This window comes from Argopecten irradians, chromosome 7, assembly GCF_041381155.1.
Source record: "Argopecten irradians isolate NY chromosome 7, Ai_NY, whole genome shotgun sequence".
In the NCBI taxonomy this organism is placed as follows: Eukaryota; Metazoa; Mollusca; class Bivalvia; order Pectinida; family Pectinidae; genus Argopecten; species Argopecten irradians.
The window spans coordinates 22964455-22978088 of record NC_091140.1 but is presented as its reverse complement, the minus strand read 5'-3'; the positions used below and the strand labels follow the sequence as shown (position 1 = coordinate 22978088).

Here is a 13634-nt window from a genome sequence, read left to right as displayed (position 1 = left end):
CACACTGTTACTCTTAGCTTAGCACACTGTTACTCTTAGCTTGGCACACTGTTACTCTTAGCTTGGCACACTGTTACTCTTAGCTTGGCACACTGTTACTCTTAGCTTGGCACACTATTACTCTTAGCTTGGCACACTGTTACTCTTAGCTTGGCACACTGTTACTCTTAGCTTGGCACAGTGTTACTCTTAGCTTGGCACAGTGTTACTCTTAGCTTAGCACACTGTTACTCTTAGCTTGGCACACTGTTACTCTTAGCTTGGCACACTGTTACTCTTAGCTTGGCACACTGTTACTCTTAGCTTGGCACACTGTTACTCTTAGCTTGGCACACTGTTACTCTTAGCTCGGCACACTGTTACTCTTAGCTTGGCACACTGTTACTCTTAGCTTGGCACACTGTTACTCTTAGCTTGGCACACTGTTACTCTTAGCTTGGCACAGTGTTACTCTTAGCTTGGCACACTGTTACTCTTAGATTAGCACACTGTTACTCTTAGCTTGGCACACTTGCTATTTTCATGACACATTGTTGCTCTTCGCATGACGCATTATTGCTCTTCGCTTGGCACACTGTTGCTCTTCGCTGGGCATATTGTTAATCTTCGCATGGAACAATGTTACTCTACGCTTGGCACATTGTTGCTCTTCGCATAGCGCATTGTTGCTTTTCGCTCAAGGTACACTGGGTTGCTCTTCGCATGACCGCACCACGCACTATTGCTCTTCGCATGACACACTCTTGCTCTTCCCTTGACACACTGTTGTTCTTCGCTTGGTATATTGTTGCTCTTCGCGTGACGCATTGTTGCTCTGCGCTTTGTACATTTTGGGTCTTCGCATGGCGCATTGTTGCTCTTCGCTTTGCGAACAGTCGCTCTTCGCTAAGTGCATTGTCGGACTGTCGCTCTTCGCATGACGTACAGTCGTTCTTTGCATGACGGTTTCATAGGTATAATACCTCCAAAGCGATGGACTTTGCCTTACCATTACCTGATGACGAACTTTCCTACTTCTCTTATGTTGTCCATCTTGTTCTATGTCTGTATAATGCCTGACCGTAAGTCAATATACATGTACAAGTCGTTTTTAAGCTTTACTCAGGAAAAATGTAATGCACCCGATTCATATTGAGATAATGAGTAAAGTACCGTAAACATGTTATTTTAGTCTAAATGTCTTGGGCCTTACGTGGCCTACTGAGTAAGAAGAGGCCAGGATAGGTGAGACGATGTGATTCAACGAACAAATATATATTGGTTTGTCATATCTAGAAACACTGAGTGAAATCCATGCCTTATTTTTACGGTATGCATTCAGTTGTATTCTGAATTATATAAAAAAATTCTAAATTTTCAACTTCGTTTATCGTTTGTCAACGACGAGGAATATTTTAACAAGAATGTTTTTTCTGGAACCTCGAAATAGGGCAATCGCTACAAATGACTCTAACTACCGTTAAGCTGTGAAACAATAGAACTGATCAGACATGACGTCGTATTGTCAGCTGTTTCGTTCATTTTCTGTCAAATTTCCTTTGAAAAATTTGCAATTTTACGAATGCCTGACTGATAGTAATTTATGACTGTGTCACCGGTGAATGCTACGTGTCAATTTAATTGACACTTGTGAGTAGAATGTGTCAGCGTCATTGTCTCTGAGGAACGCTGTGTTTATACCTGATCTATGGCAGTGGTATCATTAGGGGAGAAAACGCTACTTTTTCATTCCGTCGATCAATTTAAGCGAATGGAAAATATAAGTTTACAAAAATGTATTTATTGGGGTGTTAAAATGACTCTAAAGAAATCACACTTCGTATCACGTGATTACCCCCAAGAGAGAAGTGAAAACGAGGCGATCCATCACTGCTTCTTCATGGGGTGTCACCGTAATATGTCTTGTGTAGTTGTTTCAGCATTAGTTGAAGTATCAAAGTAACAAACAAATGGTTAACTCAAAGTCAGAATGTCCAGGATATATTACATGGCGAAAACAATAGACTTACTATTGCAAAGTTCGGTAGCCTCTTGAATGAAACGATGCAATTGACCTCTAGTGTGCTGCAATTAGATTAACGGTCTGCATTTGCCATCCGACCAGGAATGAAAAAGTTAAGTTAAGAGTCTTTTGCATTGCTCTACTCTTTAACTACCGTAACGTTTTCTCGTAACTCTCGTTGACTCTCGCGTTGTTATGTTGCGGCAAAACACCTCGAGATATTACCTCGATGTTTTTCCATGGATGGCGGTTCTCAGCTGGTCTAGCAAGTTTGCATGGCACACTCCAGTTATTATACTTCTCGTGGTAAATAGTACAATATAATAACGTCTTTTGGGTCCCCAAATGATGTGGTCATCATCTATTCAGCAAATGGTTCTTTGGCCTCGGGAGCCCACGTCCTACTCATTGACGACTCTGAGCTTTGTTCTCTGTCTCATAATAAACCGAAATCTTACCAGATGCAGACAAAATCATCTTTTGAACAAAAAGCTTCAACAAGGCGCTGCATACTGACGCTCTGATTGTCATTTTCTCATCGACAGGGGATTTAGGAACCGAACAGGCTGTGTTGAGCTTGCGCATACCTAAACGATCGTGTAAGATTGTCAATGTTGTGTAACACGGTAAATTGTTATGGTATTTTTGTTTATGTTTAGGGGGAATGAGTTGAAATATACACATTGATCTGTTTCAAAATGGTGGTACAATGCAGACAAATAGAAGATCACTCGTAAACTAATGTTGAAGTTTGATACCGGCAATACTGAAGTTGAAAATGCCGTTTACTACGTTCAATGAGGCAGTTGAACACCTGTTAAGTTTAAACATTTTAGGTTGCGTGACTAAATGTTTAAAATAAACATTTTATCATCAACAAATTGGCGCCTTTTCTTAATGTATACAGCAATCATTTCTTATGTATACAAGATGTTCTATACGGCGACAGAATTCTCCAATTTGGATTTATCATTCCATCAGTAATAACATTATTAAACAGTAAACATCAAATTGTCTACAAAGACAGGACGATTCCGACAACAATTACATCTGACCATAATAGAGATATGTAACAATAGGGAATTAATTTAATAAACAATGGCGATATGGACGGGAGTCGACTACGTTCACGAAAGGGGCTTTTTTTGTTCGATAGGCTTCGCTTATGAAGAGTTCCTTTGGAAAACCAAATAGTTACGTATTCTTGAGGTTTTTTTTTCTTCAGATACCCGAAAAATAAGTTTCGAAAATAAACCTTATCTGCACATAAGCCTCAGGAAAATGACTTTAAAATAAGATGTATCAGAAAATAAGACGTGCTAAAATTAAATGTCTGTACACGTTTAATGTTTAACTGTTTCTATTCGCGTGTAAAACTCGCCATAGTAATGAAAAATGGATTATGATGTTAGATATATGCAACAATTCAAACTAAGAAGAATGAGAAAAATAAAAAAAAAAAACAATCACCAAGCTGAAAAAAAGAATGGGCAATGTCGTATAAATGTTTGTTTCCTATATATATGTCTTTCTGATGTGTTGTGACGTGAGACAGGAGGAGACAGTGTGCCATCCCATGTCATAACCAAGCGACGTCTTTCGTAAACTAGCAGCTATTTTTCTCCACCTTGGTCATCGATGTCAATAAGACAATGCCAACAGAACATATATAGAGAACCCGTGCATCTTTCGTTCAAAGTCCGGTTTCATAGTTTAACCCGTTCTCATACAAAAGACAGCAATGTATCTCACGGCTTTCTGATATATAGACATTGGTAATCTACAAATCAGACATTTCACGAAGGACAGTGTCTTTTCAATACGGATGACTACATACGCATGGATATATTTTACATGTATGTGTAACATGGTACCTGAAATACGTAATTTGGTAGCAAAAGTAAAGAAACACAATTATACAACATGTGACTTGTATTCATGCATTGAAAATATCAATTTTGTATAAAACAGTGATGGTGTCAAAACCAGTGTAGCTCTTTCTACTCTTCAAGAAATAACAACTAAGCTTTCTTAAAAAAAGAAAAGAGGTGAAGTCTGTGTTTTATGTTAATGCTGAGAACAATTCAAGTATGGTGCAGTTCAATTAAAATATTTCAATGTAAAAATATCAGCGTCGTGCTATAATCTCTGAGAGTTATCACCCTCCAAAGTAATATTCGCAAAATTATCATCATCAGATTGCCAAGTGAAATCACGTGCTTGTCTGTTGTCTTCTGATGGGTTCGTGGCAGAGGTCAACATTAAACTTTTAATTCCTTCTTCTGATTGGCTGTTCACAGAATTTTCCAATAAACTTTTATTGACATTTGTAGGTGAAGTGACATTTTCATCTGAAATAAATAAAACAAGAATGTTAGATGTATTCTGTGTAGACCAGGTGTCGTAGACATGGCCTAGATATGGAAATGATCCTGTTAAGAAAACGTCGACAGACTAAATAAATCAATAGGTCATCATGTATATAATAACAACATGGCGAGCTATTAAGAGTTCTAGACATACACACAGATATTATAGAATCTGTAAATAGCATGGAGATTACGTCAGATGAATCACCAGCCAGAAAGATATATCATTTGTGCTGGATTTTGGACCACGCTTCTCAGAAAATTGCAGACAAAAACAGAGTAATCGAATCTATGTAGAATGTATTCCGTTCTAATTATCTCATTCATGGAAGGAATTTGGCTGTGACATCAACCGTGGTCTTGACGGTGACGAAGAAGACGATAGCGAGATAGAACAGGCTAGCCAGATCGGCTTTGTCTAATAAATATATGGCTACTAATCTGATGTGTCTTACAATAAACATAGAGAAAGGTTAGCGTTACTATGGGGATTTAAGCTTGGTGATTTATCAAATTGTTGACTGGACACAAGTAGCCCTAACGTGTTGCTGTAATGCCACAATGATTAGCCAGAAGAAAATAGATCACCTTGTCGCATCAGATCTCGATTATAAAATACCCAATGTTTTTGTATTCTGGGCACCACATTGCTTGGTCGTAATAGGCGACCAAATTCTGGATATTATCATTTCCATTTTTCATAAATGTCTTTCTTCTCCATAACCACAATGATGTCTCATATGACACCGCATATGACACCGCTTCCAATTTTTGCATTGAGGTGAGTTCGCCAATATTAATTAAATCCCGAACAGCACAACCAACCTGGTCACATTATACTGACACCGAGCAGCACACCCCAACCGGTCACATTATGATGACACCGAACAGCACACCCCAACCGGTCACATTATGATGACAACCGGACAGCACACCCCAACCGGTCACATTATGATGACACCGAACAGCACACCCCAACCGGTCACATTATGATGACAACCGGACAGCACACCCCAACCGGTCACACTATAATGACAACCGGACAGCACAACCCGACCGGTCACATTATAATGACAACCCAACAGCACACCCTAACCGGTCACATTATAATGACAACCGGACAGCACACCCCAACCGGTCACACTATAATGACAACCGAACAGCACACCCCAACCGGTCACACTATAATGACAACCGGACAGCACACCCCAACCGGTCACACTATAATGACAACCGAACAGCACACCCCAACCGGTCACATTATAATGACAACCGGACAGCACACCCCAACCGGTCACACTATAATGACAACCGAACAGCACACCCCAACCGGTCACATTATAATGACAACCGAACAGCACACCCCAACCGGTCACATTATAATGACAACCGGACAGCACACCCCAACCGGTCACACTATAATGACAACCGAACAGCACACCCCAACCGGTCACATTATGATGACAACCGGACAGCACACCCCAACCGGTCACATTATAATGACAACCGAACAGCACACACAAGCTGGTCACATAATGTAAACGGGAAGACCAGTCGTCCCATTCCCTAATCTCTTTACATATATACTTCCCTAGATAAACCCACTGCTACACGGATACAAACTACTAATATACTGCAGCCTCCCAAAACATTGTACACAGGAGGCCGTCTTTATATTACATAAACTGTTAGTGAAGCCCAATTAATAAGCCGACACACCGCATACATCTTAGTAAATATTCAGCCTTTTTAAACTCTCTATATACTTTCCTAGATAAACCCACCACTTAAATTTTAAACCCTCTAACAATATTCCTAAATTTCAAAATGCAAAACACTTTCCCTATTGCATCGGTAGGAATGTTAACAAATGATATTTTAGCCTCATTATATTTTTTCCATACACAAGATCTAAAACGCCAGCTTCCCGATCGTCAAGAGCTACTACATGTTTTTACAGCAACCGTAATTAGTCCTATTCTATATGTTTCTTAAAATAACTATTAATACTATATGCTGCAAACGTGGATGCCGTATAGTCGCCTACATTCGCGGCGCACTGCTATGGTCACAAAAAAGATTCTTGGAGAGTGGAGAAATAAATTAATAATATATATATATATATCCTTACAGCTACATAGAGAAAATCCAAAACCTCCAAAATTCGATTTTCGCGTATTTAACCTAAATCGCGAAAACTTGATCCACAAAAATAATCGGTTATACTGTAATTTCACTTGTGCGTAAAAATTCGCGATTTTTATGCATACAACTTCTGTGTTTTTCGCAATAGATACACTATCAGACTTTTAGCATCATAATCCATACAAAGAATACGAGAAGGGGAACTTTTATGACCAAGCGACTGTTGTGTAATAAACAGTAGTTTGTATAGACAGGTTGAGAGCGTACCGAGGTCCTCCTCGATGGTTGTCATACTATGCTTGCCTTTCTGTAGCCTCTTCTTCCTCTCAAGCCACACCTTGTTAAAGATGAGGTAGAGGAAGAGACAGGAGAAGGACATCACACCATACAGACGGAACGTCCACACCATCCCTAGAACGTGCGACGGGTACAACAGGCCAGTCAGCACGCTACCAAGGCCCTTACCTGGAATGGAAAAGGAAACATTTAATTTCAAATATGTTATAGACAGGAGTGTAAATGTCAATAGGATAGGACATCAGGCATAATATACCCTAGTATTGGCTTTGTTATGTACCTCCCAAATCTCTATTTCGTGATTTTATGTAATCTTAATAATATAAACCATTTACGGAAATAATTCATTATATAGAAATAGTCCACAATTTACAATATTAGCAAATATAGGATTTTGTTTGATTAAAGATGCTCCAACGCCGACAGAACATAAATGATGTCCATCACTTGAACAATAATTGGTGTTTAATCGTGTATATATACATATGTATGTCTTATTAACACAAAAAAAATATATAAAATAATTTATTTTGCCTCTTTGGTCCATGCGCAATCAGTACTTCATTCCATATAGGATATAGTGCCACGGATTTTTTTTTGGGATGCAATTAATTAATTTTTTTAAATTTTAACTTGAAGTAAAATGAGAAGCTCAAACTTTTTAATGGTGGTAATGGTGTAAAGTAAGTAACTTTTGTAACTGATGAAAAGTACTAAATCGTCTGCTCCTGTTTTTGATAGTAAACAAATACCATTTGTCAGCGGTGGAGCATCTTTAACAGCCAGGATCATGTAAGGACGGCCTTCCGTGTGTGCGGTGTGTCGCGTGTATGAGGTAAGTGGTGTGTATTTCGGGAGACTGCGGTATATTCGTTTTGTGTCTTGTATAGTGGATGGTTTTGTTGCAAATCTCCTTGTCAAGGTTATACCTTTTACGTAGACTATTTGGATTTACTCTTAATAAACAATACTTGATAGCAAATAATTACGGATGCTATCTTTTTTGCCTCATATGAACAAGGAGTTGGTCAGGATAAGAATGTTTAACCTTGGCCAATCGATATCTATTTCCTCGCCTTGCATTATATACCATTATCCAATAACCTCACAATAACCTGTTAACTATAAATTACAAAAGTCATTCAGTTGAATCGTTTATTCATCCTGTCATAGAAAAAATGACAGCTGAATAAGTGCCAATATTACACCAATACAACTGTAGCATTGCGCGCCCTTATCTTACGACCATATGACATATGTCATCAATCCACTGTCCTTTGACTGTTAAATCCATTTAGGAAGACAAAGAGACTAAAATATCAACATGACTGTCAATGGATTGTAACAAACCAATCTTTTGTTTAAATTGATTTGTTTTATGATTTTTAAAGTCCTAATAACAAAAAGGTTCTCGTCCAAACATGTAAAATGACACAGCAATACGTCCAGTTCAATAACCCTAACGTCCACAGCCAAAAAAAGCACATATAACGATCTTTTATTTTTAGATGTACTTTATACGCCGGGCCCTGCAATGGTCATTTTGTGTAGATGTACTTTATACGCCGGACCCTGCAATGGTCTTTTTGTGTAGATGTACTTTATACGCCGGGCCCTGCAACGGTCATTTTGTGTAGATGTACTTTATACGCCGGGCCCTGCAATGGTCATTTTGTGTAGATGTACTTTATACGCCGGGCCCTGCAATGGTCTTTTTGTGTAGATGTACTTTATACGCCGGACCCTGCAATGGTCTTTTTGTGTAGATGTACTTTATACGCCGGGCCCTGCAATGGTCATTTTGTGTAGATGTGCTTTATACGCCGGGCCCTGCAACGGTCATTTTGTGTAGATGTACTTTATACGACGGGCCCTGCAATGGTCATTTTGTGTAGATGTGCTTTATACGCCGGGCCCTGCAACGGTCATTTTGTGTAGATGTACTTTATACGCCGGGCCCTGCAATGGTCTTTTTGTGTAGATGTACTTTATACGCCGGGCCCTGCAATGGTCATTTTGTGTAGATGTACTTTATACGCCGGGCCCTGCAATGGTCATTTTGTGTAGATGTGCTTTATACGCCGGGCCCTGCAACGGTCATTTTGTGTAGATGTACTTTATACGCCGGGCCCTGCAATGGTCATTTTGTGTAGATGTACTTTATACGCCGGGCCCTGCAATGGTCATTTTGTGTAGATGTACTTTATACGCCGGGCCCTGCAATGGTCATTTTGTGTAGATGTACTTTATACGCCGGGCCCTGCAATGGTCATTTTGTGTAGATGTGCTTTATACGCCGGGCCCTGCAACGGTCATTTTGTGTAGATGTACTTTATACGCCGGGCCCTGCAATGGTCATTTTGTGTAGATGTACTTTATACGCCGGGCCCTGCAATGGTCATTTTGTGTAGATGTACTTTATACGCCGGGCCCTGCAATGGTCATTTTGTGTAGATGTACTTTATACGACGGGCCCTGCAATGTTCATTTTGTGTAGATGTACTTTATACGCCGGGCCCTGCAATGGTCTTTTTGTGTAGATGTACTTTATACGCCGGGCCCTGCAATGGTCATTTTGTGTAGATGTACTTTATACGACGGGCCCTGCAATGGTCATTTTGTGTAGATGTGCTTTATACGCCGGGCCCTGCAACGGTCATTTTGTGTAGATGTACTTTATACGACGGGCCCTGCAATGGTCATTTTGTGTAGATGTAATTTATACGCCGGGCCCTGCAATGGTCATTTTGTGTAGATGTACTTTACACGCCGGGCCCTGCAATGGTCATTTTGTGTAGATGTACTTTATACGGCGGGCCCTGCAATGGTCATTTTGTGTAGATGTACTTTATACGCCGGGCCCTGCAATGGTCATTTTGTGTAGATGTACTTTATACGCCGGGCCCTGCAATGGTCATTTTGTGTAGATGTACTTTATACGCCGGGCCCTGCAATGGTTATTTTGTGTAGATGTACTTTATACGCCGAGCCCTGCAATTTTCATTTTGTGTAGATGTGCTTTATACGCCGGGCCCTGCAATGGTCATTTTGTGTAGATGTACTTTATACGACGGGCCCTGCATTGGTCTTTTTGTGTAGATGTACTTTATACGCCAGGCCCTGCAACGGTCATTTTGTGTAGATGTACTTTATACGCCGGGCCCTGCAATGGTCATTTTGTGTTGATGTACTTTATACGCCGGGCCCTGCAATGGTCATTTTGTGTAGATGTACTTTATACGCCGGGCCCTGCATTGGTCTTTTTGTGTAGATGTGCTTTATACGCCGGGCCCTGCAATGGTCATTTTGTGTAGATGTACTTTATACGCCGGGCCCTGCAATGGTCATTTTGTGTAGATGTACTTTATACCCCGAGCCCTGCGATGGTCATTTTGTGTAGATGTACTTTATACGCCGAGCCCTGCGATAGTCATTTTGTGTAGATTTACTTTTTTATACCCCAAGCCCTGCGATGGTCATTTTGTGCCTAATGTTCCTAACAGACACACTAATGAGTGTCTTGGGGCCTTTTGATAGCCAATTCACAGCTAACAGCAACTCTCATGTCCGTGAGCAGTTTGTTTGGACTGTTCCAGTAAATGAGAAAATTCTATTATCGATTGTTTTGTTAGAGCATGATGTCATCCAAATAAAACAATGCCATTTAAGGGACCACAATAACAGTTACAGCCGTTTTAAAAGCATTTGTATTATTTTCAAGAAAGAATGAAATGAAACTCAAGCGATATACAGTAGAAAGATATGACCATCGTATTTAAGAGATTAACTGTAGTCGTGCGATGACATAATTGTAATGGTAACTCGGAGGTCAGTAGGATATGTATTCAATGAAAATGATCAACTTGTGAAATAGACGCTCTTTTCTCATAGAGGATTATTTTAGGCAGAATGATCTTTTTTTCTAATCGAAAACATTCTGAAACATGTATTGTTATTATGATGAATATTTAAGCATTAAATTATCTTCCTATGGAATCTATGGTCTATAATGATGCCAGAGCTTTGCAGACAATCTCCATAATGCGCGTTAGCTTTGTTATTTTACGTAGTAGAAGTGACAAATGGATGTAAATATAATAATGCTTTTAACATCAAGCTATTTTATAACATTCAATGAAAGTTAAAAGATTTAAAAATAGTTTAAGAATGACATTCATCTCAAGCCAAACATATCGATTCCTCTATTTAAATGCTTGTATATAGTAATTTTTATTTTCAGTTGAAAACTGTTATGCGAGTTCCATCTTTGCATATTGCAGAGTAGCCTCCCTTCCGGGGAGATACTGATTCTTACGTCATTACTTTGTGCGTACAAATTGCGTCGTTATCACTGAAAAATATGATGTTACACTCATATAACATGACGTTACAATCAGTTCCTATCCTTAAGGAAGATATCTTTAATAGGCAAATACAGAATAATATCAAGGACACCCGGAATCACCATGTACACTTCGATCGTGCATGTGTCTCTGGTCATCAACCCAAAGTACGGGAGCATATATTTGTAGTTGTTCAAACTATTTGAATAAAAAAAATATGCAAATATTGCTCAAAAGTCCATTTCCTTTGCTGTTTTCGAAGTCGGCGTACAACAGATCGATCGTATATATCAGCCAAACTGCCTTTGGTTTCTTGGGGCGTAGATAGAATCGGGCTTAAGCGTCAATTAAAAAGAAACATCGAGTTATATTTCAGAAAATGTTGGTTTCCAAATGTGGTATTATTGAATATGATTTCCAAACGATTTCCATAAATATGCATTACAAGGATATGTAACAGCGTCGGTTTGATATATATCTTATTTCTCCGAATCAATGAGAAACAGTGCCTCGCGCCTGACATTCAAATTGAAGCAAACTATTTAGAAGCCTGTCGTCCCGACATTAAAACAGGCCAAATCGATAAAACTTTAACCTTGAAGCTATTCCGGGACATTTGTAGTAAAAGCAAATGTCGAATGTTACCAGAATAGTAGATTTAACTGTAACTACCATGCACTTTTTGTAGTGTTTGGAATGTCGAGCATGTGGCCCTGAACATCTATTGCAATTAATGGCCAAGAATGGTGGCTCTAACAATGTATTCATTCACAAGGCGAAGAAAAGGAACAGTTCCTTCTGTTTCTACTTTTGTTTTGGGGTACACAGAACTGTCACGATGTCCACTTATTTTCCACAAATACCAAAGACACAGTATTGGCTTAGTAGAACAATAGAAAACACTGGTATTTCGGTAAACTGAATCGCAGCATTATATCAACACAAAAATAATAAAGTAGATCCAGGTTTTCACTGCAAATGTGCACACCAGCCACTTCTAGATACTGCACACCATGAACTGTTCGCGAGCACTTTATTTTGCGATTTAAATTTACATCACATGGAAACATTCGTGGTTCGCCTATGTAACAACGACTAAACTATTGTCATATGCAGCATTATACTTTTATATTTTTGGTTCCATAGTAATAATAAAACCAAAAGAAAGTGTATACACTACGAAAACTTTATGTTATTCCTATTGTAAATCATTTGAAAGGCCTAAGGACGATATGTAGACCTTATCATGAAATGAACTCAATGATAAAATAAATGAACGTTGAATTAAAAGAACTAGTGGGAGGCCGAAGGAAACCAATACTTCACCATGACTCATACCCATATAACAAAATGGGACCATTGCATGAAAGCGTTGGTTGACACTGTCCGGACCAGATAATATCTAACATCGCAGAATTAAAGCTGACACAGAGGGGAGATCTCAATTACACTAAAGGAACTTCGAATTTCATCAATAAAACTACCATTTCCGAAAAATAAATTCCAAAAGCATAGAAAGGATACTCAATTAAACAGTTGGAAATTCAATTTTTGCCAGGTATAGCCCAATATCATGAAGGGAAATTCAATCAAATAAACGAAAAATCCGAATACAGAGAGAAAGAGGTAATATCAAATAAAATCCTGACTATCACATCAAACTCGTTTGAAAATTGGAACCGAATTCTAAAAAAAATCACCATACATGCGATAGGAAAGGACGTCACATAGATTGAATCCTAGCGGTGCCTAGAAGAATGTAATGGATATTGAAAACGGCTGGAGCACGAGTAAGGAATCACCAGAATTTGTACATGACCTTTAAGTCTTCTGTAAAACTCTTTACTTCAATTACATCACCAGTTGTGCAATTATCAGGGGTGAATATTATCGGCTATTCTGAGGATAGCATGTGCATGACCCCTATGTGCTGTCAAAAGATGCTTTGAAGGATGGGTTGCTATGACAACCGATAGTGGATGCATTGTCAGATATTTTGTGTTCAAATTTGAATTAATTCTTGACACTGTCTTTTGGAGAAAATTTGAACATGCATAAATTGACATACCAGGTTCATGTGTTATTTTATCCGTACGTACATGAACGTCACGCATGATTCGTACAATATTTATAAATACAATAAAGAAAACAAATCATGGATTGAATGAGTTGTGATTCTTTAGCAATATTTAACTGTAGTTTATAGGGTTATGACGTTCAAGAATATTTCAGTTCATCAACAGCTCTAGAGTGTATTAGTGAATGATAAGCGCCACAGTAAAATTAAAATAATAAATTTAAATATCATGTCCAGATAAAAAGAGCTTGTGTTATCTGAATTCGAGTTAACAAGGGTTGCCTTTTCTCCTCGAATCCTCCATTACTATCACCGTATATATAGATAAGATGTCTAATGAGTCGGATTTCTCAGGATAATGGAGTAGGAGACACAATTACTTACATTCCGAAACTGTTGAT

At 38.8% G+C, this 13634-nt stretch overlaps 1 protein-coding gene across 2 annotated transcripts in view; it reads right to left on the bottom strand.

The window, feature by feature from the left end:
* Positions 1-3327: 3327 nt before the first annotated feature.
* The window catches only part of LOC138327884 (major facilitator superfamily domain-containing protein 6-A-like), a 41802-nt gene continuing 31495 nt past the window's right edge, over positions 3328-13634 (bottom strand). Inside the window, exons 4-5 of one of the 2 annotated variants that reach the window (XM_069274329.1) lie at positions 6784-6981; positions 3328-4353 (exon numbers count right to left, since the gene is read on the bottom strand). In XM_069274329.1, coding sequence (XP_069130430.1) covers positions 4142-4353; positions 6784-6981 — 410 coding nt within the window. In that variant the 3' untranslated portion in view covers positions 3328-4141. The remainder of the gene's footprint in view (positions 4354-6783; positions 6982-13634) is intronic. The other variant, XM_069274330.1, reaches the window with a different exon arrangement.